General features: G+C 42.6%; 1 protein-coding gene across 4 annotated transcripts; it reads left to right on the forward strand.

Moving 5' to 3' along the window:
• The first annotated feature begins 1,300 nt into the window (after positions 1–1,300).
• On the forward strand, positions 1,301–23,935 carry LOC146569375 (uncharacterized). Of its 4 annotated transcripts, none has more exons than XM_085281632.1 (5): positions 1,301–1,623; positions 7,532–7,578; positions 10,420–12,247; positions 17,203–18,144; positions 23,493–23,935. In XM_085281632.1, the coding sequence occupies exons 3-5, from the start codon at positions 10,618–10,620 to the stop codon at positions 23,726–23,728; spliced, it is 2,808 nt and encodes a 935-aa protein (XP_085137758.1). In that variant the 5' UTR covers positions 1,301–1,623; positions 7,532–7,578; positions 10,420–10,617; the 3' UTR covers positions 23,729–23,935. The 4 variants fall into 4 exon arrangements, with proteins under 4 accessions (XP_085137758.1, XP_085137760.1, XP_085137759.1 ...); XM_085281633.1 differs by lacking the exon at positions 1,301–1,623 and adding an exon at positions 2,238–2,408; XM_085281634.1 differs by lacking the exon at positions 7,532–7,578.
• Positions 23,936–24,229: the final 294 nt, after the last annotated feature.

Raw genomic sequence — 24,229 nt, forward strand, 5'->3', positions numbered from 1 at the left:
TTGCGCTGCTCTTTCGATCCATAATCTCTTAAATCCTCTGAAATGTCATTTTTTGTTTGCTTTAGTTTGCTTTGTGTGTGTTATTAAAGCCTATATATTCATAAATAAAATCAATGGGACGACTACAGCAGCATATTATAGAACTGTTAGAGCTGAATTCATTTGTCAATAATTTATAAACCGATTGAGAGAAAATGAGAAACCTGTAACATGTTACCAACTAGTTATCAGTGTGAGCTTGTCTTATATTGATAAATTCAGTACCTTTAAGTTTTGGCCAGAAAATGTAAAAAATTAAAGATAAAAAAAAAATCACTTCCCCCACTGAAAAACAAACAGTGGTTACGGCCTTAATGATGATAAAAATCAATGCTTCATAGAAAACACCTACATCTACAACTAAATGAAGAACCCAAGGACCATGTCTATCTATCTATCTATCTATCTATCTATCTATCTATCTATCTATCTATCTATCTATCTATCTATCTATCTATCTATCTATCTATCTATCTATCTATCTATCTATCTATCTATCTATCTATCTAGGTGTATAGGTGTATAGGTGTATAGGTGACTAGTGTGATGTTCCAAAAGATTACATTTTTGATAGTAAGCTCCACTTTGTCTCCACTTTTTTTTTCTTTTATGACCTTTTTTTTATCTATCTAAAGATAGATAGATAGATAGATAGATAGATAGATAGATAGATAGATAGATAGATAGATAGATAGATAGATAGATAGATAGATATTCTCTTATCTATATATTTGCATTAGAAGCAAGATGGCAAGATTTTCTTTTCCTTTTTGGAGAATACTGAATGTCAGGCGGAGAGCAGAAGTGTGAGAGATGCTTCAAGCCTCCAATTAAGCTTTCTTAATAGAGTCATTTACCACCTATAATCACTCAGGTATAATCCCGTCTTCTCTTAAACGTCGAAAACCCATATCGGATGCGAAAAAAATAAGCAGCAGCTGCAGCACAAAGTGTTCTATACAACATCTTCCCGATATAAATGTGTATAATTTTTTAAAGATGAGAGCTCCATACAAATCCTTCGTGCTTTCACAGAAGTTTTCAAAAGTAAAAGCACCACACTTGCAGGTAATCCCCGGGACTAATGTGACATGCATGATATAACATAATACTTCTACAAGCATGCATATCGAGGGGGGGGGGGGGGGGGGGGGGGGGGGGGTTATTGATTTCTAAAGTCTGCGTTCTGGAGACGCTGGTGCACATTTTACGCACGGTACCAGTCTGTTACACTTACATACCAGCGGCCAGATGAGGGAGACATACGGCTTCGGGACATGTCGAAGTATCCCGAGTAATTTTTTATAAGATTTCATTACCTCTTTCTTCAACTGGAAATACTACAGAGCAAAGCGCGTTACTGGCTTCGTCTGGCTAAACCGTGTAAACGCTTTTTTTTTTTAGACCGAGGAGGAAAAGGTAGTTAAAGGAGGAAATCAGTGCGCTACTGTGTGCTGGGCGTTTATGATAAAGCGTGTGAAGCGTACAGTCCGTCAGTCAGCAGTCAGTCATCCAGTTCAACATCACTCTCCACTGAACTCCAGCTGTCACATCGTGTCCTCCGCGCCTCTTCGAACTGGCCAGGTAAGAGAAATCACTGCGACTCTTAAAGATTTACCCAAGTTATTTGTGAAAAGTTTCTGACGAGTCTGATTCTGATGGACACGCGTTTCCCAGGGATGCCACTGTTGGTTTTCTTTCTTGTTAAAAAGGAAGTAATGGCGAGGGCTGAAAGGTGACTAAGGAATTTTCTACAGCTCATCGTAAAAATTAGTCGAGAGTCATCCAATAGAACGCAAAAAATACCAAATCTGTGTATTTCTCTGGTGTTTATTGAGCATATAATTAGTATACAGTTAGACCACGAGCATCATATTCTATCATATTTCACTGCAACCTTCAATTATATCATATTATTGCATACAGGTTTTTTCTTTCACATAATGTAAAATTATGATTTATAAACATAAAAATGAGGGTTTTTATACTATAAGTTGTGTAGTTATGAATAAGAATGACGCAAGGTGGCTGTGCATTACAACCCCCAGTTTGCTTGTTAAAGACAAGCAGGAGCCCGAAAGAATTCACAGTTTTCAAGTTGTAGTTTTGACACCTCAAGCAGCATTAAAAGCCCACGTTTTAGGTTTTGTAACCTTTTTTCTTAACTATCACCTGTACAGAGTGGCACAGCTACTTTCAAAGCCACCCTCACCCTCTGCCCCCCTTCTCCTTCCTCCTGTTTCCAAATGCTCTCCTTTGAAGCGATGATGCCCCATCTGTCATATGTGAGCAAAGAGAGACCATGCTCTGCTCTTCTCAATTACTGAATTCTCCTCATGCCAGCTCCGGTGGGACAGGAGGAGGAGCAGGTGGGTGGCAGTCAGTACGATCAATCAACATGAAATATTCAGCTTTGAATATACACATCATTTACTAATACTGCTGCTGCTCTCCTTGTTAGAAACACCCTGAAAAATAGTTGGGGTGCTTGTCTAAAGCGTTTTATAACCGAGAGTGTGCGTGAGCTGTGACACAGTTCCTGATGAAAAATTGGGCCAGTGCATATTCAGGTGGCACCACAAAAAAAGGGTAAACTATACGCTGCACTGACACCAGAGGGGTAGCAAAAATTATTATCATTATGACTGAGAAGAAATTAGAGAGAGGGAGGGTGAGTGGATGAAACTGTATTAAATTTAGCGCCACAGCCGTTTTCTCATTATGCTGCGGTAAATTCATGCAGCTTACATGACAAAGCTCTGCTTGGCAACTTTCTCCCCTGATAGAAGCACTTGTTTGAACATGAGGCACATGATTTGAATATCTGTAATCCACGCTGAAATCAACAGGCCAGATGAACTTTTTGGCACCTTCTTACCACCACACTGAGTAGGATTTTCTCCCCCCCCCAAAAAAATGCCTAAGCTAGTTAGACTTTGGCTTAAAATCACTTTGAGTATGGAGACAAAGCAATGCAAAAGTAATTTATGTAGTCTTTCCCGATGCATTATGTGGAAATCGTAGAACTTTGACCTTTCCAGTCATTCAAACTCTTCAGGAAACTTTGAATCTGCCAAGTGTCTGCACTGTGATAATATCTCTGTGATGTTGCCTCGTGAAATTTGCCTGAGTACTATGGCCTTAAGTATTTGAGCTATGAGGCAATACAGTGAAAAGCATAGCCCCCTCATATGAGAACACAACAGTGAATAATTAATAACCTTGCTCCCAATTCCAGGAAAACAATAGCATATTGTAGGAACGTTGCACTAATTTAACAAGAGGAGAAAAAACAAAAAAACTTTGACAAAATGTGGACTGCTCTGCCATTGTTGTAAAGCATGTCTGTGTGAGTTTCGCTCTAGTTATTCCATCCACTGTTGCTTTTCACACTTTCTATACTGCTGTTCCATACTTGCACATAATGTAGGGGTTGCATGCTGTTTGCATGCTGTATAATGTTGTAGTGTAATGTTGTTTGCCTTTGAGATTAATCAGAACCCATTAAATACCCCTCTCTCACCTGCTGGCAGTATGTGAGGTGGAAGTGCACATGCAGGAAGCTATTTTCTACAGGCCTCCTCTCTTGGCTGTCAGCTCCCATTAAGGGGGAAGGTGTCATATCTGTAACACAGCTGAGTGCAGATGGCAGAGTGGAGGGGATGGCTCACCGATTTAAACAATGATTAATGAACAGAGATGGAAAACAAATTACATTGGACTATTGGAGGCAGGGAATTGTTTTTATGAAAATGTTAATTGTGTCTGCCAGGCTGATACCACGAGTGGGGGAAGGGTGGAGTGAGGGCAAGGTAGTGAGGCAACCAGGGGGCTAGTGATAGGACGTCTACTACTCCCCTGGCTCAGATTATCGGCGTGTCTCAGCATGCAGTGTTTAATACCGTACCTTGGCTTTAAGACCTCTAATGTGCCATAACTTTCAAGGTTTGGCTTTTTATGATGAACCCCATGAAGAATTGTCGCCCACCACTGCACCAATTAGCGTTATCTCTAATAATAAGTGGTTGTAAGTGACGAGAGAAGGCGCCCTGTTCTAGTTGTAATTATTGCAGGCGGGTGCAGCTGCACTACTTAGGGAGATGATGATAATTATTTTTCTTTTTTTTTCATTGCGGGTTGATTATTTAAGAGCATCATACACTCATCAGAGTAATCAGGAGAGAGTGATTAGTGAAAATCCACGAGGCTAACAGCTGCCACATTAAACACTTGCCTCTGTTGCCAACACACAGAGGCAGAGTCCTTCGACAGGACAGAGACGAACGAAAGCACTTCACCTTCAACTCCAGGAACCGCATGTGTTTGTTAGAAAGTCAAGGCTCGAGTTACACACAGAATTAGAGTAAACAGAGCTCTCTGCGAAAAGACACGTTGTTGTGCACCAAGGTCGATCTTCGGTGCTTCAGTTAACAACTACAGGAGTTTGTTGCAGGGGAGTAAAAGTTTGATAAGGCATTTTGGGAAGTGTGGGAAAATCGAGATGATCCTTTGCGTTGCTTGCGCTCTTCTTCCCTAATGTCTCCTGTTGTGTTTAGGTGGGTACCTTTTGAACGTTCCTCTGGATGATGACTCTTTGATAAGGCCTAATTATCAAAAAGAAAAAAAAATACAGTCCCAATTAGAGATGTGTGACCATGTCCGGTGGTCATGCTGCGTTGCTTGCCACTGTGTAAGGCCTGCTAAACTAAGGGCTAATTCTCTTAGCCCAGATGTTGCCTGAGCACAGTCCTGGGATCCCACTGGGTTGATGAGCTCAATCAGTGAAATGATGAAAAGATGATTTTGTCCCTGTAATTACAGTGTGTAAACTACTTAGCTAGGATTGCAAAGGAAGTCATTTTCTAATTACGCTGGTACCCCGTTGTCTAATGGTGGATGTTTTGTTGTTTTAGAGAGCATGTGAGAGAGAGTGAGAGAAAGGGAAGAAGAGCAGGAGGAGGGATATACAGTATGTGTGAGATAGATAGATTGATGGGGAGAGGAAGAAGGAGAGAGAGAGAGAGGAACTTCATGAGGGGTCTGTGCTCTGCTGCTGCGGCTGAAAAAAGACCATCACAAGGGCAAGATGGCTGCCAAATGAGAGTTCATTGAATTATCAGCCCAGCTAATGTGCCTTGGATTATGCTCTTTGTTTGTCAGGTTTTTTTTGCTGTGGATGCCATAGCTTAATGAGATACTGTAAGTGGCATTACCAGACTCCTGCTGTGATTTTGTGATGACTCGTTTAATGACTTTTGTTTTAGTGCCTTCAAGTGCTTTTTTTTCGCAACTGAAAATAGACACATCTAGTTTTTTTTTCGTGTCTTCCTTTCACTTTTGCAAATATTGGCCAATGTGAAAGACAAATGCAGTGCAAAAACAAATTGATCCTTTCACAGTTAGGAGGGCTGCTAACTTAAACGTTATAGCGAGCAAGAGTTTGCATCCGCCCGGGGAAGTTGTCGAGAAAGCAAAACATGTCAGTCTGTTGCAGACTGAAGAAGCTGTGTTCTTTGAGATCTGTGCGAGTTATGTTGGAGCTGACTGCTGTCATGCAGGGCCCAACCATCTGATGCAGCCTACACCATGTGGATAGGCTTCTCTTCTGTGAGGCATCCCCTCCCCACCCCACACTGTTAACACACCCCATCGTACGCCAAAGCTTTGTTTGTGTCCAGAAAGAACAGGTGGTCTGTGCAAACAAGAGCAACTGTTTACACATTAGTGATCTTAAATACATTCTATATGCCTGTGCCTCCGTGTGTGTGTTATGGAAAGATAGAGACAGCATGTGAAAATGGGTGTGTTTGCAAATGCCTGACAAAGAAGAGTGAAGTTTATATTTCCTCACTCCGAAGTGTGTGAGAGCTAATGAAAACAACGAAGGAATTTCACGAATCCAGAATTTATTTACAACACACACACACACACACACACACACACACACACACACACACACACACACACACACACACACACACACACACACACACACACATGGTTATGATACTGCTCGTATTCACCAGAGTACCTATGCACACTTTCACTCTTCACGTCTTATCCTTGCACGCGGATTGGAACCATTTGTCATCTGAAAAGACTTAGACGCCACCAACTCATACAGGTACTCACACAGCTGGTTGCCTCTAAGCAAACCTGCTGTTTTCAGTCTGAGTTCCAGGTGCTATACCCTGTGGCTTTTAGTATGTTGCCAGAGGAACTTATTTTTCCCTTTGCAGCGCATTCAAGGCCGCTAATCTGCATTGCTGACTGAGACAAACAAAATTAATCGAAAGCCACCTGAAATAGCCGATTCTCACATAACTGTTCATCACTGCTGTATCACTTGCATGCCAGGTTTATTTTTAAGGGGCACAAGACAGGTTTTTTGGGGGGGGGTTTGATAGTGGTAGAAGGAGTGGCATAGATTTACGTACAACACCCGCAACAAATGTGTATGTATTCTTTTATGAGTTCTTTAGCTATTACTCACAAGGAGCTAGTTTGTCAGTGCTGTGTGTGCTCTTTCTGTGCTCTGTACTCCTGCAGTAATGAATGGTGCTGGTTAGACTATTCTGTCTCCGTCAGGCTTTTGGGGGGCCTACAGAGAAGCTCCTATAGGGTTTCATTAATCTGGCTGTCAGAAAGTATATGTGTGCTATCTTTTGTATGGGTCATGGTGGGCAGCTGTGTTACCACTGCCCTCTTCCTTGAGCATGCTGTTCATCCCCTGACATTGCAGTCCACAGGAGTGTTGGCTGGCTGATTTGGTGGGTGGGCACGTGGATGAAGTGAGATACAGGGGACATAAAGCATAGCATGGGGCTTTCACTGTCTTTACATAAGCTCATGTGTGATAAACAGTTGCCTTCTGCAGCCTGGGAAGTCAGGAATTCCAGGAATTTTGAAGTAGGCTGAAGCATTTTACAAAGAATCTGGGACATCAACAGACATATTAAATGTCAGACTGCATGCTTATTTGCTCATATGAGGCATGAGTATCTGCATCCAACTCTATAATTACATATGTGTTTCATTTTTAACTGCATGTGTTCACTATTGAGTTGAGTTTTTATTACTGTATCATGCGTACAACTGTCAGCCTGCCTGGGTAAACAGAACACATCTAAGCCACTACATGTAGATTTTTACACATTATTACAAGGGACGGTAAATAGTTACATACTGAAATTAAACAAGGATTTCCAGTTTTTGCTCATCTGAAAACAACGTACACGAAAAGGCTGTTATCAGTCATGTTAACATCAGATGATCTTTAGCTTTCTTTGCTTATTAGAGGGCTCACTGTAGCTGTTGGGAGAAGGCTTTTGCAGCCATTTGTGGTGCATTTATTGTATTTTTCAGTCAACAACCAACATAAATTATTAATGGATTTTTATTAATTTTAACCGCTGCTAAAAAGAAAAATGTAATACGCACTTCTGATCTATAAATTTCATTTACGTGTTTCATTCCACTTTCATCACTCTAGGCCTCGACGCATCTATCCATCCATCCTACATGGCAATGCACTACAAGGTAAAAATATCGTGTTTCCACTCTCTTGTAGGTCAAATCTTTTATAGAATCCCCTTCGCCTGACAGCAGTGAAAGTAAATATAACAGTGTTTGATATTGTCACATCTAAAATCATCCCAAATGCACAGCCTCCTTGGCTGGTTGTAATGTATGTGTCACATTTTTGTTTCCCTTTTATTGCCTGTGCTAAATCACACCTGCTCCTTGTTCGTATATGTGCGTCCACACCTAAGAGGCGCTACTGTGACACAATGCTTCAAAACAATCAAGCGCTCTCTCAATCTGCACTAAAAGAGCCTAATCCACTCTGACAGTGAAAACACCTGATGGCCCCGCTCCTATCTCCACAGATTCCCACCAAAGCCAGTCCGCACACACAAGCAATGACGGCTTTCTGCCTCGTTGCCATGCGCAGTTAATCAGAGAAATATCACTTTAGTAAATATGAAGTAGATCTAGTGTATGCTAATATCATTTGCTCACTTTCTTCCTGTCAGATGTGATTAGGTCAGGCCTGTAGCCTTACATTGATCTGAGCTCAGTGCAGACACACTGCTCACACCAGCCATGGCTGCAGGCAGCTCTTTATCCGGGTGGTTTTATGTGCAACATTTTCATGCCTGATCAAACTTGCTGTGGAGTAGGGGTAGAGCTATCTCCTTGACTAGTAGCTGACTAGCTATTCCACAATTAGGATATTATTTTAATTATTTAAACATATATATATATTTTAGGGGGCACCAGATAATGGTTTGAGTTGAGTGGAGTAATGTATAACATTGTTATTGCTGTTTTACACTGCAGAAGAATACAAAAGCATTATAACAAAGCTTTAAAAGATACAAGAACACACAGGAGGCGAGCTGCCTGTTTGTGACAACAGCAAAAGTTATGTTAATTTTAAATTTGTTGCAAGACATGAGAATTCAAGGTCAGTCTAGCATAATAATGAACAGCCATGCTAAGCGGCTGCTTACATGTTTTAGATGATAAGCTAAGTTTGAGATGGATGAATGATGGGCAAAATATTTGCCAGCAGAGTTTGCCTGTCACTCTCTTGGGTGTCATCCTTTACCTTCACAAAATGAGCCCACACGTTGGATTTCCTGCCTGCCTGACATGTGCACTGTAACAAATGCAGACACCAGCTCTTGTAAATGACACTGTCTATCTGTGACTAGCTGTCTGACGCAATGTCACCACTTCCTGTGGTTGTTGGAGTTTTCTGTGACTGACCAAACAAAACTTTGCTGACTAAGACTATTTTTTAATCAGCTAACATTTGGTTGACGTTGTTATGGGTTATACTCATAATCAGATTTGATTTGGAAGGCCGTTATTTACATGAAAGTTAGCGTTTTCATTTTGGCGCCCAGGTAAGCGTGATTTACTGTGCCGGAGTATGACAGCAAGATTGTGTCGTGCCAGATTGTTCTTATTGCTCTCTTGTTTAGCTCAATCTCTCTTTAAAAGGCTAAATGTAACCCAGAGCTAGTACACATGTGCAGTGTTTAGCAAAGAAGGCATGCACTTGTGCACTAAACCATCGTCAAAGTGATTTCAGAAGATGTTGCAGAGACAGAGCTATTTAGAGTTAAGTTCAATCAATCATTATTGATTGGTTGCAGACTTTATATTGGCTACACCGTACAATAAGAGCAACTGCACAGTAATGACATTAATTAAGGCAAATGTGAGCTCGGTCTAACTGACGGCCATTCTTGAAAATGCGTGGGAAGTGGGGCTAACCTCCCATTTGCTTTCTTTTGTGGAAAGGCTGTTCAGGAATATCGGGTCAGGAGCTGTAAAGTGGATCTATGATATAAAGATATAATTTACAGACCTTTTCTTGTCAGATATGATTAAGTCAGCACCATAATGGTCACATTGATTTCTAATCTACATCTTAGAGCGGACACGCCAGTCACACGAACCGTTGCTCCCTGCCTGCCAACTCTTTATCTGTGTGGTTTTGTGTACATCATTTTCGTGACTGACTGAGGTTGCAGTCCAGGATGATGTAAGCCTGTGTTAATTCAGTGTGGACAGTGCAGGCTTTGTTCTGTGCCCTTTGGTGCTGCACTAGAGCTGTGCAGGGCTCGCCTGTGTGACCTCTACCATTGTAGCACGATGTGAATTTGAAGCTTTGTTTTGCTGCTACAGTCGAATAAAAAAGGGAGCTGGGAAGGGCAGGCTTTTTATTCAGATATGCTTCCTTTAACTTTAGTTTAAAATTTTGCATCCATCATTAAGTTGTTTATTTTCCTCAGTACTCCTGTGACATAATTATCCTAGTAACGGTTTTATTCAAATATGCAGCAGACCTGCTGAAAAAGCTTAACTATTTACTTTAATCTTCTCTTTAAAGCATTTCAAAGATTTGTGAAATGCGAAGGAAGGGCAAGTAGAAGCAGATAGGCTTTGATGTTTCTGCTGCCTTAGTATTGTGTGTCACTAACAAAATGAGATCTAGACAAAGATTTTCAACTTACCCTTTAGTAAAGATGAGATATTTGTTGAGGAAGCCTTTGTGGTTATACATAATCAGCATTTTCGCAGTCTCCAACAATAATGTAAAACCACAGGTATACTTAAGACAGGATGAGGATTGTCAGAACCTACTTTGCACTATTTCCTGACCTATTTGTGGTGCATAACTGGCATTATACAGCAGTTGCAAAAGTACAGATTTACACCTCGTTGACAACACATGGCCATATTTATTTAGCTTTGTTTTTTCCTTACTTAGTTGCTCTTCTTATTGCTTCTAATTTTTTAAATAATACATTTCCTGCAGCAGACTTTGAAATAACTTAATGCACCTTTTGTTTTTCTCTTTAGGTCAGACAAACAGGAAACAGACACGTCATCTAAACAGCATGAATCCACATCCTGTTTCAGCTAAATAAGTGCAAACACTTCATTTTACTAACCTTCAGACTGTCCCAGTTAGACACCCCTGACCACCATACTGTAACATCACCCAGTCCCCGAAAGGACAGCTTCATTACCCCATCTACCCACCCAATTAGGAGCCAGATGGCACTTCTGGCCAACCAAATCATGGATGCACGAATTCTCAGCAGCATGAATGGGAGAGTAGAGCTTTCCCAGTTCCTGAGAGTCACCAATCAAAGCATTGTCTCTCAGGTTAATTCTTCCCAAGATGATAACCGCAAAAACAGGAAGTATCCCTGCCCGTTATGTGGAAAGCGTTTCCGCTTCAACAGCATCCTTTCCCTTCACATGCGCACTCATACAGGTGAGAAGCCTTTCAAGTGCCCGTACTGCGACCACAGGGCTGCACAGAAGGGGAACCTGAAGATACACCTCCGCACACACAAGCAAGGCATTCTGGGCAAAGGCCGTGGGAGGATTAGGGAGGAGAACAGGTTGCTTCACGAGCTCGAGGAAAGGGCGATACTAAGAGACAGGCAGATGAGAGCTAGTCACGTTAGCCAACCGCAAGCAGCTAATATAAACCACCATCAAAAGCCTCTACCGCAGACTTTTCCGACACAGCCTCAGCTGTTAAGCAACTCTAGCGCAGCAGACAGCCAGCCATGTGGATCCACCTCTCCCAAGTTGACTACAATTCACGACGAGGCCATCCAGCCCCAAACCACTGGCTTCCGCTGCTCTTTCTGTAAGGGAAAGTTCAGGAAGCAGCAAGAGCTTGAGCGCCACATCAGAATCCTCCACAAGCCCTACAAATGTACTCTGTGTGAGTTTGCTGCCTCACACGAGGAGGAGCTCATCAGCCATGTTGAAATGACACATATCACAGCCGATTCGGGCTCAGGGCAAAAGCCCGCGATTGGGGCTGGTGATCAGGGAAAGCCTGTCGGTGAATTCCCCTGCGAGGTGTGCGGCCAGACCTTCAGCCAGGCCTGGTTCCTAAAGGGCCACATGAGGAAACACAAGGATTCTTTTGAGCACTGCTGCCAAATCTGTGGCCGTCGCTTCAAGGAACCCTGGTTTTTGAAGAACCACATGAAGGTGCACCTTAATAAGCTCGCTGCTAAGACCAATCTCCCTCCCGAGCGTGATTCCTCTGCTGAAATGAGTAACCTGACGCCATCGGAGCATCAGAGCAACCTCTACTCCCAGTACATCTCCCGCATTCACAACAGGTTCCTTACAGCTGAGAGAGTGGACCACCCAGATTACAACCAGATGATAGCTGCAGCTGGTGTTGACATGAAGGTCCGAGAGATGTTAGGGCGGATGATTTCCTCGGGGCCTGGTGCGGTGACAGATGCAGAGAGCTCTTCTTCGATGAGTCTAAATCATCTCCACCCTCCGCTGAGTTCCTCTAGCATGGAATATCTGCAGAAAATAATTGCTGCCAGAGATGCTCTCACCAACAGCAGCAGCTATGCGGGTTGGCAGATCATAACACCAGGGTTACCTATTGAACAGCAAATGTTCAGCCCTAAAGACCACCAGCAGCAGCAGCAGCAGCAGCAGTGCTCCTCCTATCTGCCAGAGAGATGTCTCCCTGTAGATGATGGGAAACTGTGCTTTGGTGACCCAGACACCAAAACCATAAGCAGACCTGGGAGCCCCGGCAGCGTGAGTCATCATGGGCCAGCAGAGATGATCACCGAGACGGGGAACTCTGGCAGCGCTGTGGACCATCGACCACAATCTTCTTCTCCAGCTACAGGTAATTCAGTGCAGGAAGACAAGTCTTCAGAGTAAAAGATTAGGACTACGTCTCAGCCTCTAGATAACGTTTTAATCATTCATTAGGAATTAGTCCCTGATGTTTCCATCTGTGAACTAATCTCAAAATATTTGACATAAAAGCATCTTATTATTGTTATATTTTTTCCCCTTTTTGTCAGAAATGATCAAGTGCATGTAAAACATGTGTCATCATATTTGTGACTACTTAGAGTAGGTGGATTTGAAGCAAGCACAGGGTCAGCAACACAGCTACAGATATTATCATCCACAAGGACTTTGTTTTCTTTTTAAAGATAATGGCATCATGGTGAATTGTAGGGATAATTAGTACCCTCTATTTTATATCCGTCACATCCCCACCCCTTGCCTACAGGGGCACAAGATGTTAATGCATGCCATCTGGTGTTTTTAATGATTTGATATATACCACCCAGTGATTTTTATGATTTGATCTACCACCTGGTATTTTTATTGATAGTCTTCTGTTCCACCTGGTGATTTAGATGATTCGGCTCTATGGGTAAATGCCTTCTTTATCATGGCATCCTGCTAACATGTTATCATGAGTCTAAATTACTGCTGTAACGGCGTTATTAAGAGACGAGAAGAAAAGATAAATCCAAACTTTGTTCGCTTTCCTCACAGCTTATGCTTACGGTTATTTTCTTCCAGTGTTAGAGAACTACTTATGTGCATCTAAGTCTGCTGCGCTCCTGTGGGATTTGGGCCAGTATCCTCTTAAATGATGGCCGTAGAGCAGAGATAAATGGATCAGGTCTAATCTCATTAGATGTTTTGTTTCCATATTGTACACACATACTGGCATCTGCATATTTACATGTAAATGCTCACAGTTTACAGCCAAATCCCTCTCTGGTTGCTCTTTAAGAAACATATTCAAGCTCTGTTGTTTCTACTTTCCCTCTTCTCCCCTATCTCCGAGACCATACGGTGTCACTTCCAGAAACATTTACGATAGTTGGCTAGCTGAGGATTTGAGCGTGCACAGTTCTGGGATGGCACATTCAGTATCAGACTCTAATTTCAGTCAATATTAAGCATGGAAACTAATTCATTGTAAAGGTCAGGCGTCATTGCTTTAGTCAATGATGGATCCGGCAGGCTCTCTCTCCCCCTCTCCTCCTCTCCTCTCTGTTCTTAGTCCTGTGTAATGGTAGACTCACTCTGGGGGCTTAGCACCGCATTGTTTAGCTCTGACAATATATCCCAGAGACCTCTGCAGCTGCTCCCTGTGCTCACAATGACAGATTAATTAACACAATCACACGCTGCTGGCCCTGGCTCAACGCACAGGTCTGCTGCGGGACAGATAGGTAAATCCTACACATATGGAGAACACGCACCACTTGATGAGGGTTTAATAACAGGGATAAGTTTTTTCGGAGGTGGGGGGTTGTAACTGATCAAGTCTGTCTGTCTCGATGCTTGGACACGGAGGCAGAGAGAGTGAGAGAGCGAGTGTTTTCTAATTCAGGAGAGCGGAGATGCTGAGGAAGAATTACCACTGCCAGATGTTCGGCTTGAGGAACATTGATTAGTCCAGAATTACAGGCTACATTATTCATAGTCAGCCTATGGTGGTCATGAAGTTATTGATGTACCCAACATGGATGGCAAATATAGTACAGTCATGGCTGTCAGAGTGGGAGACAGGTTCTTACAGCGCCCGATTTAGATTTTTAACTACAAACACCCAGCGTCGTAAATGAGAAATCTGACTTTGATTTGAATAGGAGGCGTGTTATGAATTCCTTCTTTCAATATCTAATCAGCACAGATTTCAAAATGCGCTTTAACTTTAATTATAAGTTGAGATTAAGAATAACGACTCTTCTTAAAGCTCACAAAGGGTCCATGCTGCAGGCCTCTGACCTACATTGGACCAGCTAGATCCCACATCTGAATGAAGAAAACACAAACTGCTAAAATGCGCTGACAGTTATTAATTAGTCCCATTCAATACTCTTAACCTCAAGGTCGGCGAGCAGGCACCATGTAACGATGTTGTCCCCACATGTGTTCCCTGCTTTTATGCTACTTTTACTGTAACTGTTACAGCCAAGAGAGCCTGAAGTGATAAGCGTCTATAAAACTGTGAATGGTAATATGAGCAGCGGTTTACCCAGAAACACAGATAAAGCAGGCTGCTGTGCAGAATATCACTTTTCCTTTGGCTGTTCCACTTCCATCCGTCTATTCTTTGTGATTGTTGAAAGCAAAAAAGCATCTTTTTACTAAATAGGTCCTTATCTAACTCTGTCATAGCTTTACAAATTCAGCTCTTATTCACAGATCAGAGTCAGTCTGACTGGTTTGTCTAAACTGATTACCTGTTGGCTTTGCCGTTTCCCTCTCACTTCTGTCTTTTAATCCTCTTTTTAATTATTATTGCAGATATGAGGCTCAAATTAAGCTCAAAATGCTTGTTTTCCTAGCATGCAGATAAAAAGATTTACCCAGGGAGTTCTGAACACCTGCCTTGAAATATTGTTCCACCGTCTCCTGAATGCCATTTGGCTTAATTGACTTGGAAACGTCCCAAATGCGTCATTGACTATGTGGTCTAATTAATATTAATAATATATGCTATTATAAACATCAAAGAACATCTGGTGCCCCTGTTTTTCTCACCAGTCTTGTGTGTGACTCTCACTCTCACTGTTTCATCTTAAACCAAACCAGCCACTATGTATCTCTGTTTTGCATTTCAGTTGCTTGATTACATATGTACAGAAAGAGGCAAAGCCCCGCTGCATACAGAGTTTGATACCTACAATATAACTGCCAAATGCATGTGTAAGCATATAGTGTGTGAGTACGTGATTGCATTGACGGTGATATATGGACGTAAATTTTAAAGCCCATTTCCATATGAAATGAATCACTCGTCCGAGCCCAGCTGCATGCTTTTTCCATAGACACGGCTCACTTGAGGCATTTATTTATTTATTTACCTTTTTCATCCGCCTTGCACATTCAGTAAGGGCGGATAACTCATACGCATCACTTCATTAGATGCTCTGTGTTAGGTGAGAGAGGCTGGGGTTTGTAATGATGCAGTAATTGGAGTTTTGGTTGATAAATCTAAGCTCTAAAATTACTCCCCTCACATAATGTGCGCCTCTGCACTGTAAGTAAATCTTAAACTGATTAAGTTAGCATGAACCAGGCAATCACAAAGATGGCACCCATCCAAAGGAAGAGAAAAAAAGGCAGAGTCTTCAGTCTTTGTGTTGTTTTTAACCGCTTTCATGAAGGATGGCAAATGGGTTTAGGAAGGTCCGCACTGAAAGATGAGGTCAGATATATGTGTTTTCTGCATTTGGAGCTGACCGGTAATGTCATCGTAATTTAAGCCACAGAATAATTGAGATATATAGTGTGTCTGAAAGAGTTCCATTAAGCTGTTTGGATCTTTTTTTTCTCTCTCTTTTTTTTTGGTCTGTTACTGGAGACAAGGGTGTGGCACTGTTGAAGTCTCTTTCCCGCTCTTGCACACCCCACACACATGTAATCTTACGTAGACTTTAAATCAAACATGCTCTATACGAGCACACTCACATATAAACACTCAGAGTGCAGTGCAAACAAAAGGAGAAGACTTTAGTTCAAGGACACGAATTTCCCATTTCAGCTGTGACTTTTCAATTTCATTTGCTGGAGCTCTATTTAATTAATACGTGGGTGTTATTTTACGGTTTTGTAAATTGTAATAGTAAAAAACAGCCCTCTCTTTACTACCATTCAGCTCATAATGCAGGTTTTCTATTAAAGTTGGAAACAAAGTAAAGTAACTACTACAGATCATTAGATTTAGATTTACCTCAGAGAATTACCTCAGGGTCAGATCTCGAGGTGTATGAAATTGATATTTCTCTGGCGGGGAATGAATCACTGTTGTAACTCAGATATTAGTCCATTAAAGAAGAACAATAAGGCATCAATATGCATAGAATTAAATTAATGGTGGTGGGTTTATCTCCCTATCCCAGACACATCCCTAAAAGACACAGTATAATGTATGACCTGACCTTCAAATGCCAGGAGAGTGTTGGGCAATAAACTGCCAATATTTGTGGCTTAATGGCATCGGATGACTTTTACTGTAATTGGAATGGCAGCGAAACAGCTGGGCTGTTTAAAGACAGTGCAAGGCAGAGGTCTCAGACAATCACTAACTCAAAATGGTCACAGGGAGTGTGTTTAACCCTGAAGGGTGTTTCTGTGATAGCTATAAGGATTAAACTGAAGGTAAACAGAGGGAAGAAGACATTTAAATTACCTTTAATTAAAAGTTATGGTATGCGAGATCAAATCTTGCATCCAGATGGATATTATTCACTGGCTAAAAGGAGAAAAATCACCCTTTGCCATTCTCCACAATAATACACTTTGTACTGTTTGAATTATGTTTCCAACGCACCATTTTTCAAGTGTGAAGCAAAAATAAACTCAGCTACAGTACATGGTGTGGTTAATCAGAACTGCTCACATGTTGGACTTCGTTATTTCTGACTGGGAAACCCACTTACTGTTTTTGATGGAATGAGGTTCTTGTCTGCAACATCTGCCTTGTTCTAGTTGCTTTACAATCTCACTGTTTATTATTTCTGGAAGAATCTTGTTTGGTGTTAACGTCTTTGGGTGTATTTATTGCACATGGTGGTGGCGTCCATACTGTAAAATGATGGATCACTGGAGCTGAAAGCTGATTACAAGCTTGATTTACTGCAGGGCAGCACTTAAATCATTCAACTCAGCCTGGTGTGGGATTGCAACATTTTTCATGTTTAGACAACTGTTGTTGGTACATGCTCAGAACCAAATGCTCAGTATGTCTCATATGCACATGCTTTCCTAATTTGATTAAGTTTGTCTTATGTTTTTGCTGTTGTCATCTGTTGCTGTTAGGTGAGAAAGTCTACAGGTGTCCACCTTCAAATGACTACACCTCTGCACAGACAGCCTCCCTCGGCTTCCATCTGGATCAGTACCACTTCACCAACTGGCAGAACAACGGGGATCTTTCTTCTCCTCTACAGCCTAGCAGCAGCAGCAGCTCCAGCCCTAACCCCAGCTCCAAGCTCCGACCCAGATCCAGGGAGGACTGGAGCCCGGCTGCGGGGCCGTATCTCGGTCTGGAGAGCCACAGCGAAAATTCCTTGCTCATTAACAAGCAGTCCGATCTCGCTGACCGAGATGCGGGTCTAGACGGCTCTTTGTCTGCTCAAAATCGGAAGTCCCAGTATGAGCCTTTGGATTTGTCTGTCAGGCCAGACACCGTCACATCTCATTCAGCTGTGTCTCCTGCTGTGCTGGTACAGATGTCCAGCGTTTTTAGTAATGGACTGTCCTCCTCCATTACCCGCCAGCGACAAAGTTACTCGAACGCACCAGCTGAACTCAGTGTGAAACCCACATTTCAGTCTGACCTCTTGGTGCACGGAGCCAAGGAGGAGATGAACGCACAGAACGCAGGCTCTACAGTTCATGATGGTGAAGGTGAATTTGAGAAATCTGACCAAGGGAGGGAGGACAAAAATGACAATGCTGCCAAGTGGAAAATACTGAAAAATAATGTCCTTGAGTCAAAAGAGCCGGGAGAGGCCAGCGCTGATTTTGAGGGTGCTGGTGAAAAGAAGCAAGACAAGCTAGGACAATGGGTCAGAGCTGTGGCTGAATCTCCCATTTCCTCTCTGGAGAGCATAACTCCAGGACAGTCGGATCCACTTCAGCACCAGGGCGGCCTGCTCTCCTTCCTCAGATCCCAGGGGAGCCTCAACAGCACACCTGCTAGCGCCCACAAAGTCGGTCTGAACGGTGGGGGGAACATGGAGAAAGACATTGCATCAGGTGAGCACGAGCTTATATATCACATACACTAAATGCAGCTGTCACTGTTATCAAGATGTAGCCAGAGCTGTCTCCAGATTCGAAGGCAAATATTGCCACCTAGTGGTCAGACAGCAGCTATGCTTTGAACCACATTATTTCTGTGCATGTGATAAACTGCTGCGAGTGGGAACAGAGCATGATTATTATTTTTTGACTAAGCTCTATATATAACTGGCCAACTAGAGTGCAAGCTCAAACTTTTATACATTGTCTGGTGTGAGGATCCTGCTACAGAACACCAAAAAAAGTTTTGGCGGTATCTCAGCCCTCGTCACCTGACAGCAGAAGTGTGAAGATCGAGTGTGAGTGTGTGACTGAATCACACCAATTATGAACAGTACACTTCCCTTATACTTATAGCACTTGAGTTTTTTCTTGCAGATCTTATATCTGATCTCAAACAAGGGCTAAAGAAGACACAGGTGTGTGGCACTGATTACCCCTACACTTTAAAGGGTGATATAATCTCCTAGTGTGATAGGTTACAAATCGCCAAGCCAATGGAGCCCACTGATGGAGAGGCTTAAGCTCTTGTGCTGGTGTGATATGCTTGCTGAGTGCAGATTTAATAATGCTGTCTCTCAGGAGAGGGAATCCAACAGCTGGGGTCTTTGATATGCATGTATTATGAGTGCAACATGATACACCTTCCCTCTGATCCCCCTCTTATTCAGAAACTCAATATGTTCATGTGAAAGACAGGAAAGTGCCTGTCAACTCCATTAGGGATTAACATCTGTTCCCTTTCTTTATGATTCTAACAGCAAGATGTAGTTTTCTATTTGATTGTACAGATGGTTATTATAATATGCCGAGAAGCACCCCTCCCCTTCACCTCCTGTCATAGCCGTCACACTGTTCATGTTTCTTTCTTGCTTTTATTATGTATAATGCCATTTGGATTAAAAAACATTGATTTTAAAAAAACCTTTCCTCCGAAAAGCAGAAAAAATGACATCAAACAGTTCATCCCTCACATGCAGCAGGCCATACCGTAACTGTGGCCTGCACTTTTCAGCAATCGGATCAATGCAAGGAGCTATTTCAAGCATCGCTTGCCTTTTGTTCACTGCAGATTGATCCTCTGCGTTTTCTCTCTCAGGAAGTTGACTTCAAAGGCACAATAAACACCTGTCAGTCAAACTGGACAGTGAGATGCGGGGCTGACATTGAGAGTCCATCGAGTGTCCTCTAAAACTGAGCTAAGCAGGTGGCCTAGCAGTCTGTCCTGTCTGCAGCGCTGACCAGGTGGCTTTGTCATGGGGCTGTCTTCTGTTGACCCCATCCTCTCCATACTGTATGGCACGTCGAGTGGCATGGTGACATATTGCTGGGCAGTTTGGACATGGAGTGATGTGTTTGTGATGACAGTTCAGGTCGGCTCCAATGTGCCAGCAGTGGTAATTGGCCAGATGGTGACCTCTGGTTGAACCTGTCTGCATGCTCATTAGTCTCACTGAGCCCTCCCTTGTGTTTTAAACACTCTCTTACCTCTGCGCTGCTTGGGCTCAACCACTAGATGGCAACATTTACCACTCTAACAGCTGAGGCTGCGGTAAATAGCTCACTCCCAAGTAGTTTGACATGCATCCATATTTCAGAGGCACAATTAGGACAACTATTTCTGAGAATGCTGTCATGTTGCAAAATGGATGCCTTGGGGCAACTTTAAAAGAGTTAACCAGTTAACCATGTCAACTGTTCCTTCGGTGATGTCAGATCAGGCCTCAGACTCATGAGAACAAGTGAACATGAGAAGATCGATAAAGAAAGGATTAAGAATGAAAGAACATGGAGGACAGAGAGAAAGAAAAGGCCCTGATTTGAAAGGTTGAAAGGGGTGAGTCATTATCTCATTGTCTGACCTCTGTATACCCTCCGCGGAGAGGGTGACAGAGAGCAGGAGAAAAGGAGAGAGAAAAGGAGCGAGAAAGATCACCATAGATGGAGATAGATGGAGCGACAGCGAGGTGAAAGAGGAGCGGTAGTGCGGCTGTCTCTATGAGCAGATGTCGTTTGAGGGCAGCGAGAGGGCAGCGCGGCCTGCCTTTGTGCCGTGCTTCTCCCCATAGAGATAATGAAGGGTGGAGCACTGGGAAGGATGTGCAGTCATCACTCACTGTCTGTGTGCCATCAGAGCTCAGGCCTGTGTCATCCGTCACCATTCAGCTCTTCTGGCCCCCGTCGGCCCCGCCACTGTCATCATGGTCATTATCTCAGCCTGTGACACACAACACACTCTCGCTGCACACACACACACACACACACACACACACACACACCACACACAAACACATCATTGCATGCATGCAGGTGTGAACATACATGTGTACAACCTCAAGCAAATATGCAAAGGCAAGGCAGGATATGCTTTTCTAGTACTAGTCCCTGCCCAATAGCAACAAAAACAAATATATATATAAAACTATACTTCCCATAATAGACAATATAACCACATATAAACCTACTGTTTTGATATATAGAATGATGATAAGAAGAATTACAACTGAAAGACTCAAATAAGTAAAAATCTACTAAAGAATATATAAAAACTTTGCTTAGTTTACTGTTAAAAATTGATCCAAGGTTGACACATTTTAGTCTGTACACAGAGGTTTTAGCCCTATTAAATAAAATAACTAGTTAAAGGAATGAAAAGAGGGGAAACAAGTTAGATGAAAGGATTATATTTAACCTTTTGAGTGGTAGGCTAGCTCTGGATGCAATATCTTGATTTTTGAATTAGTAAAAGGCTCATTCAACATGCAGAAATTTGGGAATACACGCCAGAGTCGGGTGATGAACTTTAAAACAAATTCCCAAGTTTTCCCCTTTTCTTTGAAATATAACATGTGAGGTGCAACACATCCATTTGAAGAAATTCTAAACTTGCCTTCTGGTTCATCTCTAACCGAACATACTTGTGACAGGTTATTTATGTGCGCACAGATCTTTTTTTCTTTTTGTGCTGTGATTTCAAGTTCACTCACTTTCAGTTTATCTTTTGAATAAAGTCATTTTGAATATGTGGTTAAACTGTTGGTTTGTTTATAATCTGACTTATTCATGAAAGATTGTGCGTATTGTCCTGTTCCTTTGGCCGCAACTGTGAAAATAAATTGCAAGGAACTGAGATTATCCTTTAAGTTCAGTGTCAACGTTCTGCAGATTCAAAGTCAGTAATCACTCTGTTTTTGTACTACTGGCAGAGTTCCACTCTTTCTTTCAACACCACACAATCCCACCCTTCTCATTTCCTGTTGAGTCTCTTCATGCATTGTTATATATGTATAGGGGTACGTGTGTGTGTGTGTGTGAGTGTATTTCTTTGAGTGAATGGCTGGTCTGAAGCTGTGGCTTGAGTAGCCTGTGAATGGAGGATCATATGGCGGCGAGATGGATGGCTAAGAGCCCACTGCTGTCTCCTCTAATTGTAAAATATTAGTTACATTAGACTCTGGCCTGTGATTAATGGAACTTATTTGGAGGTTGCCCTCTGTTGGACCTCCCCTCTCCTCTGGTGGGAGGACTAAAAGAGCAGCAGACTGAGGAAGACGAGGAGGGACAGAAAGCAAGGCAACAGAGGCAGAGAAGGGGGAGACACGCTGGGCACCGAGCGACTAATGTAGGCCCAAGACCTTTTGGCTTATTATTAACCGATTTTATGAAAGTGTAATAGGCTACAGAATTGTTCACAGCGCCTGAGTGCATTTACAAGGATTTGATAAGATTGAGGAAAATCTGTCAAGTTTATCAAGTTACAAGGGAACATGTGAAATTTGAGGAAGCGGAAGTCAGAAAAATGACATTAAAGTTTTAACAAGGAGTGTTTATTTTTATGCATCCAACCTCCTCTCCTGTCTTTCCACGTCAGGCTGAAGCCAGGGAAGCTTAAGTGAGGCAGGCAGAGTTTAAGGTGCGCCACAAACTGCACTCTACCTGGGTCTGACAAAGCTTATCTTTACTGCTGTTCATTCCAGCTCTCTGTCTCTCATACACACACAAACACAGACACACACAGACCCTTCTGTGCTATCCTGATGATATTCAGATGTGTCAGGCCTAGTTTGTAAATGTGTGTGTGTGTGTGTGTCCTTTACGGCCATCAGGTTATTATACAGCAACAGATGGAGCATTACCTTTTATTGCTCACACCTTCTGTGAGTTTTCCCACTTTTCCCTCCAAAAAACACCTTTTTTATGTAGATGTGAAAGCGAGCGTTGAGCTGTGTACAGCTGTCTCAGCTCTGATGAGGAGCATGATAGAGTGGAAGAGGCGAGGGCGGGGTGAAAAGGCTGAGACAGCCCTCACTTTTTGGGAAGTGATGTCAAATGACATCAGCACATAATGGTTTACTGTAACCATGAATCACAGAAAAACACATTGAAGTGTTAGACAGAGGGGAAAAGAGAAAGTCATTATATGAGGTAACATCTCAAAAATAGCACAGCGGTGAACAAGGACACATGGCTGTCTAGGTAGAGAGGTAAATGAGTCACTTTTGCTTTGATCTTAGCAAGCCTGAAGGCTTTGGTATCATACTGATTTTTTATTGAGGTTGGATAAACATCTGGAAGCTACTAGTGTTAAGCTTTGTTGTTTGTATCTTAAGGGTACATTGTGTGCTGGGTCATGTATGTTCACATTGTTTATGGAGAAACTATGCAGCGGGCACGAAGGAGGTGGACAGACAGGACGTTTTGGCATGCCTTGCCTCCCAGCTGCAGACATCTGTCATTCCTCAGCTCAACACTTGTGTGCGTGTTTATTTATTTGTGTGTGTGTGCGTGCATGTGTGAGTTGTGAGCAGGAAGTGTGTAATAATGAGCATGAACTTGCATGCCTTTTTAGAAAAACCCGTCAGCCCATTAGGTGTCACAGGATGAAGGCTAAGTGCCAAAGTGATCAGAAAATCAACAATCTGCAAGCCTACAGCAGCTTCAGTGCACAATAACAAATATTAACATTTCTCTCACATCTCACCTGGCCACATCTGTTGTAGAGCACTGGAAAAATGACCTGCCAAGACTAATGTTTGCTATCCAGAACTAAAAACATACCACATGCATTCTTCACAGAAATCAGTATTATTCTGTTTTAGCAGAGGCTTATTCTGCGTCACACAGTGAGGGTTTTTATTTTTTGTCAGGGAACTTGTTTTTCTTTGATTTTATTGGCTGACTGTGTTGTGTTCAGCATGCACAAACCCGATGCATTATAATCTCAAAAACTGCCCGGTGGGATTGTGATTATTTACTTGTTGCAAACATTAACCGCCACCCCATTCCCGTGTATTCGTTTCCAGCTCGGAAGCCTTTCCAGTGCCGTTACTGCCCCTACAGCGCCTCCCAGAAGGGCAACCTGAAGACTCACGTCCTTTGTGTGCACCGTAGGCCGTTTGACAACAGTCTCTACCCTGACCGCCGCCTTCGACGTTCGCACACACCCCAGATGCCCTCCAGACTGCCTCTGAGCATCACGGGAGACAACCGTGCGCCAGAGACAGACCAGATCGGCGTGACATCCCTCTGCGGGACTTGATGTTATCGTATTAACAGCACATACAGACAGTTATGGTTATTGTTTTAGCTTCACCTCAAAAGGATTAGGATGATGGAGATTGTTAAAAAGAAGTTAACAGCCAACCTTGATGTACATTCCAGTGTTTACTTGAAGAGCCACAGTATGTATTTATCTGTAGCAAAAGAAGCTGCCTATAATAATAAAGTCCATTGTGATGTGAATGTGTAGCTGGGGTACTTAGTGTCGTTCATTTTGTCTAAAGTGTCCAAACGATTTACTTGTGTTTACATGCATCTATCAGTCCAGCACTTGTCTGATAGGGAGAGTGTACCGTGCCTGCCCAAAGCACTTGTTCTTTCATCCAGTAAATACCCTGTGTTACATTTTTGTAAATATCGCTCGATTTCCCTTCCAGTCCAGAAGTCTTGTCTATCTGTCAGGATATGGTGCCAGATGTTCAGGCTTTAATCGCGGCAGATGTAATGAAGTAGAATGTTGCACATCGGAGCTTCCATTTGT

The sequence above is a fragment of the Mchenga conophoros genome, linkage group LG7 (genome assembly GCF_057382185.1).
Source record: "Mchenga conophoros isolate Kocher_MC1m ecotype Shallow Benthic linkage group LG7, M_conophoros_male_GT1.1, whole genome shotgun sequence".
Lineage (NCBI taxonomy): Eukaryota > Metazoa > Chordata > Actinopteri > Cichliformes > Cichlidae > Mchenga > Mchenga conophoros.

Excerpts from the sequence above, each read along its gene's own strand:
- LOC146569375 (XM_085281632.1), top strand. The coding sequence starts at position 10,618 with ATGGCACTTCTGGCCAACCAAATCATGGATGCACGAATTCTCAGCAGC. Across the intron at positions 12,248-17,202 it reads ATCTTCTTCTCCAGCTACAG|GTGAGAAAGTCTACAGGTGT; the intron begins GTAATTCAGTGC and ends TGTTGCTGTTAG. Across the intron at positions 18,145-23,492 it reads GGAGAAAGACATTGCATCAG|CTCGGAAGCCTTTCCAGTGC; the intron begins GTGAGCACGAGC and ends ATTCGTTTCCAG.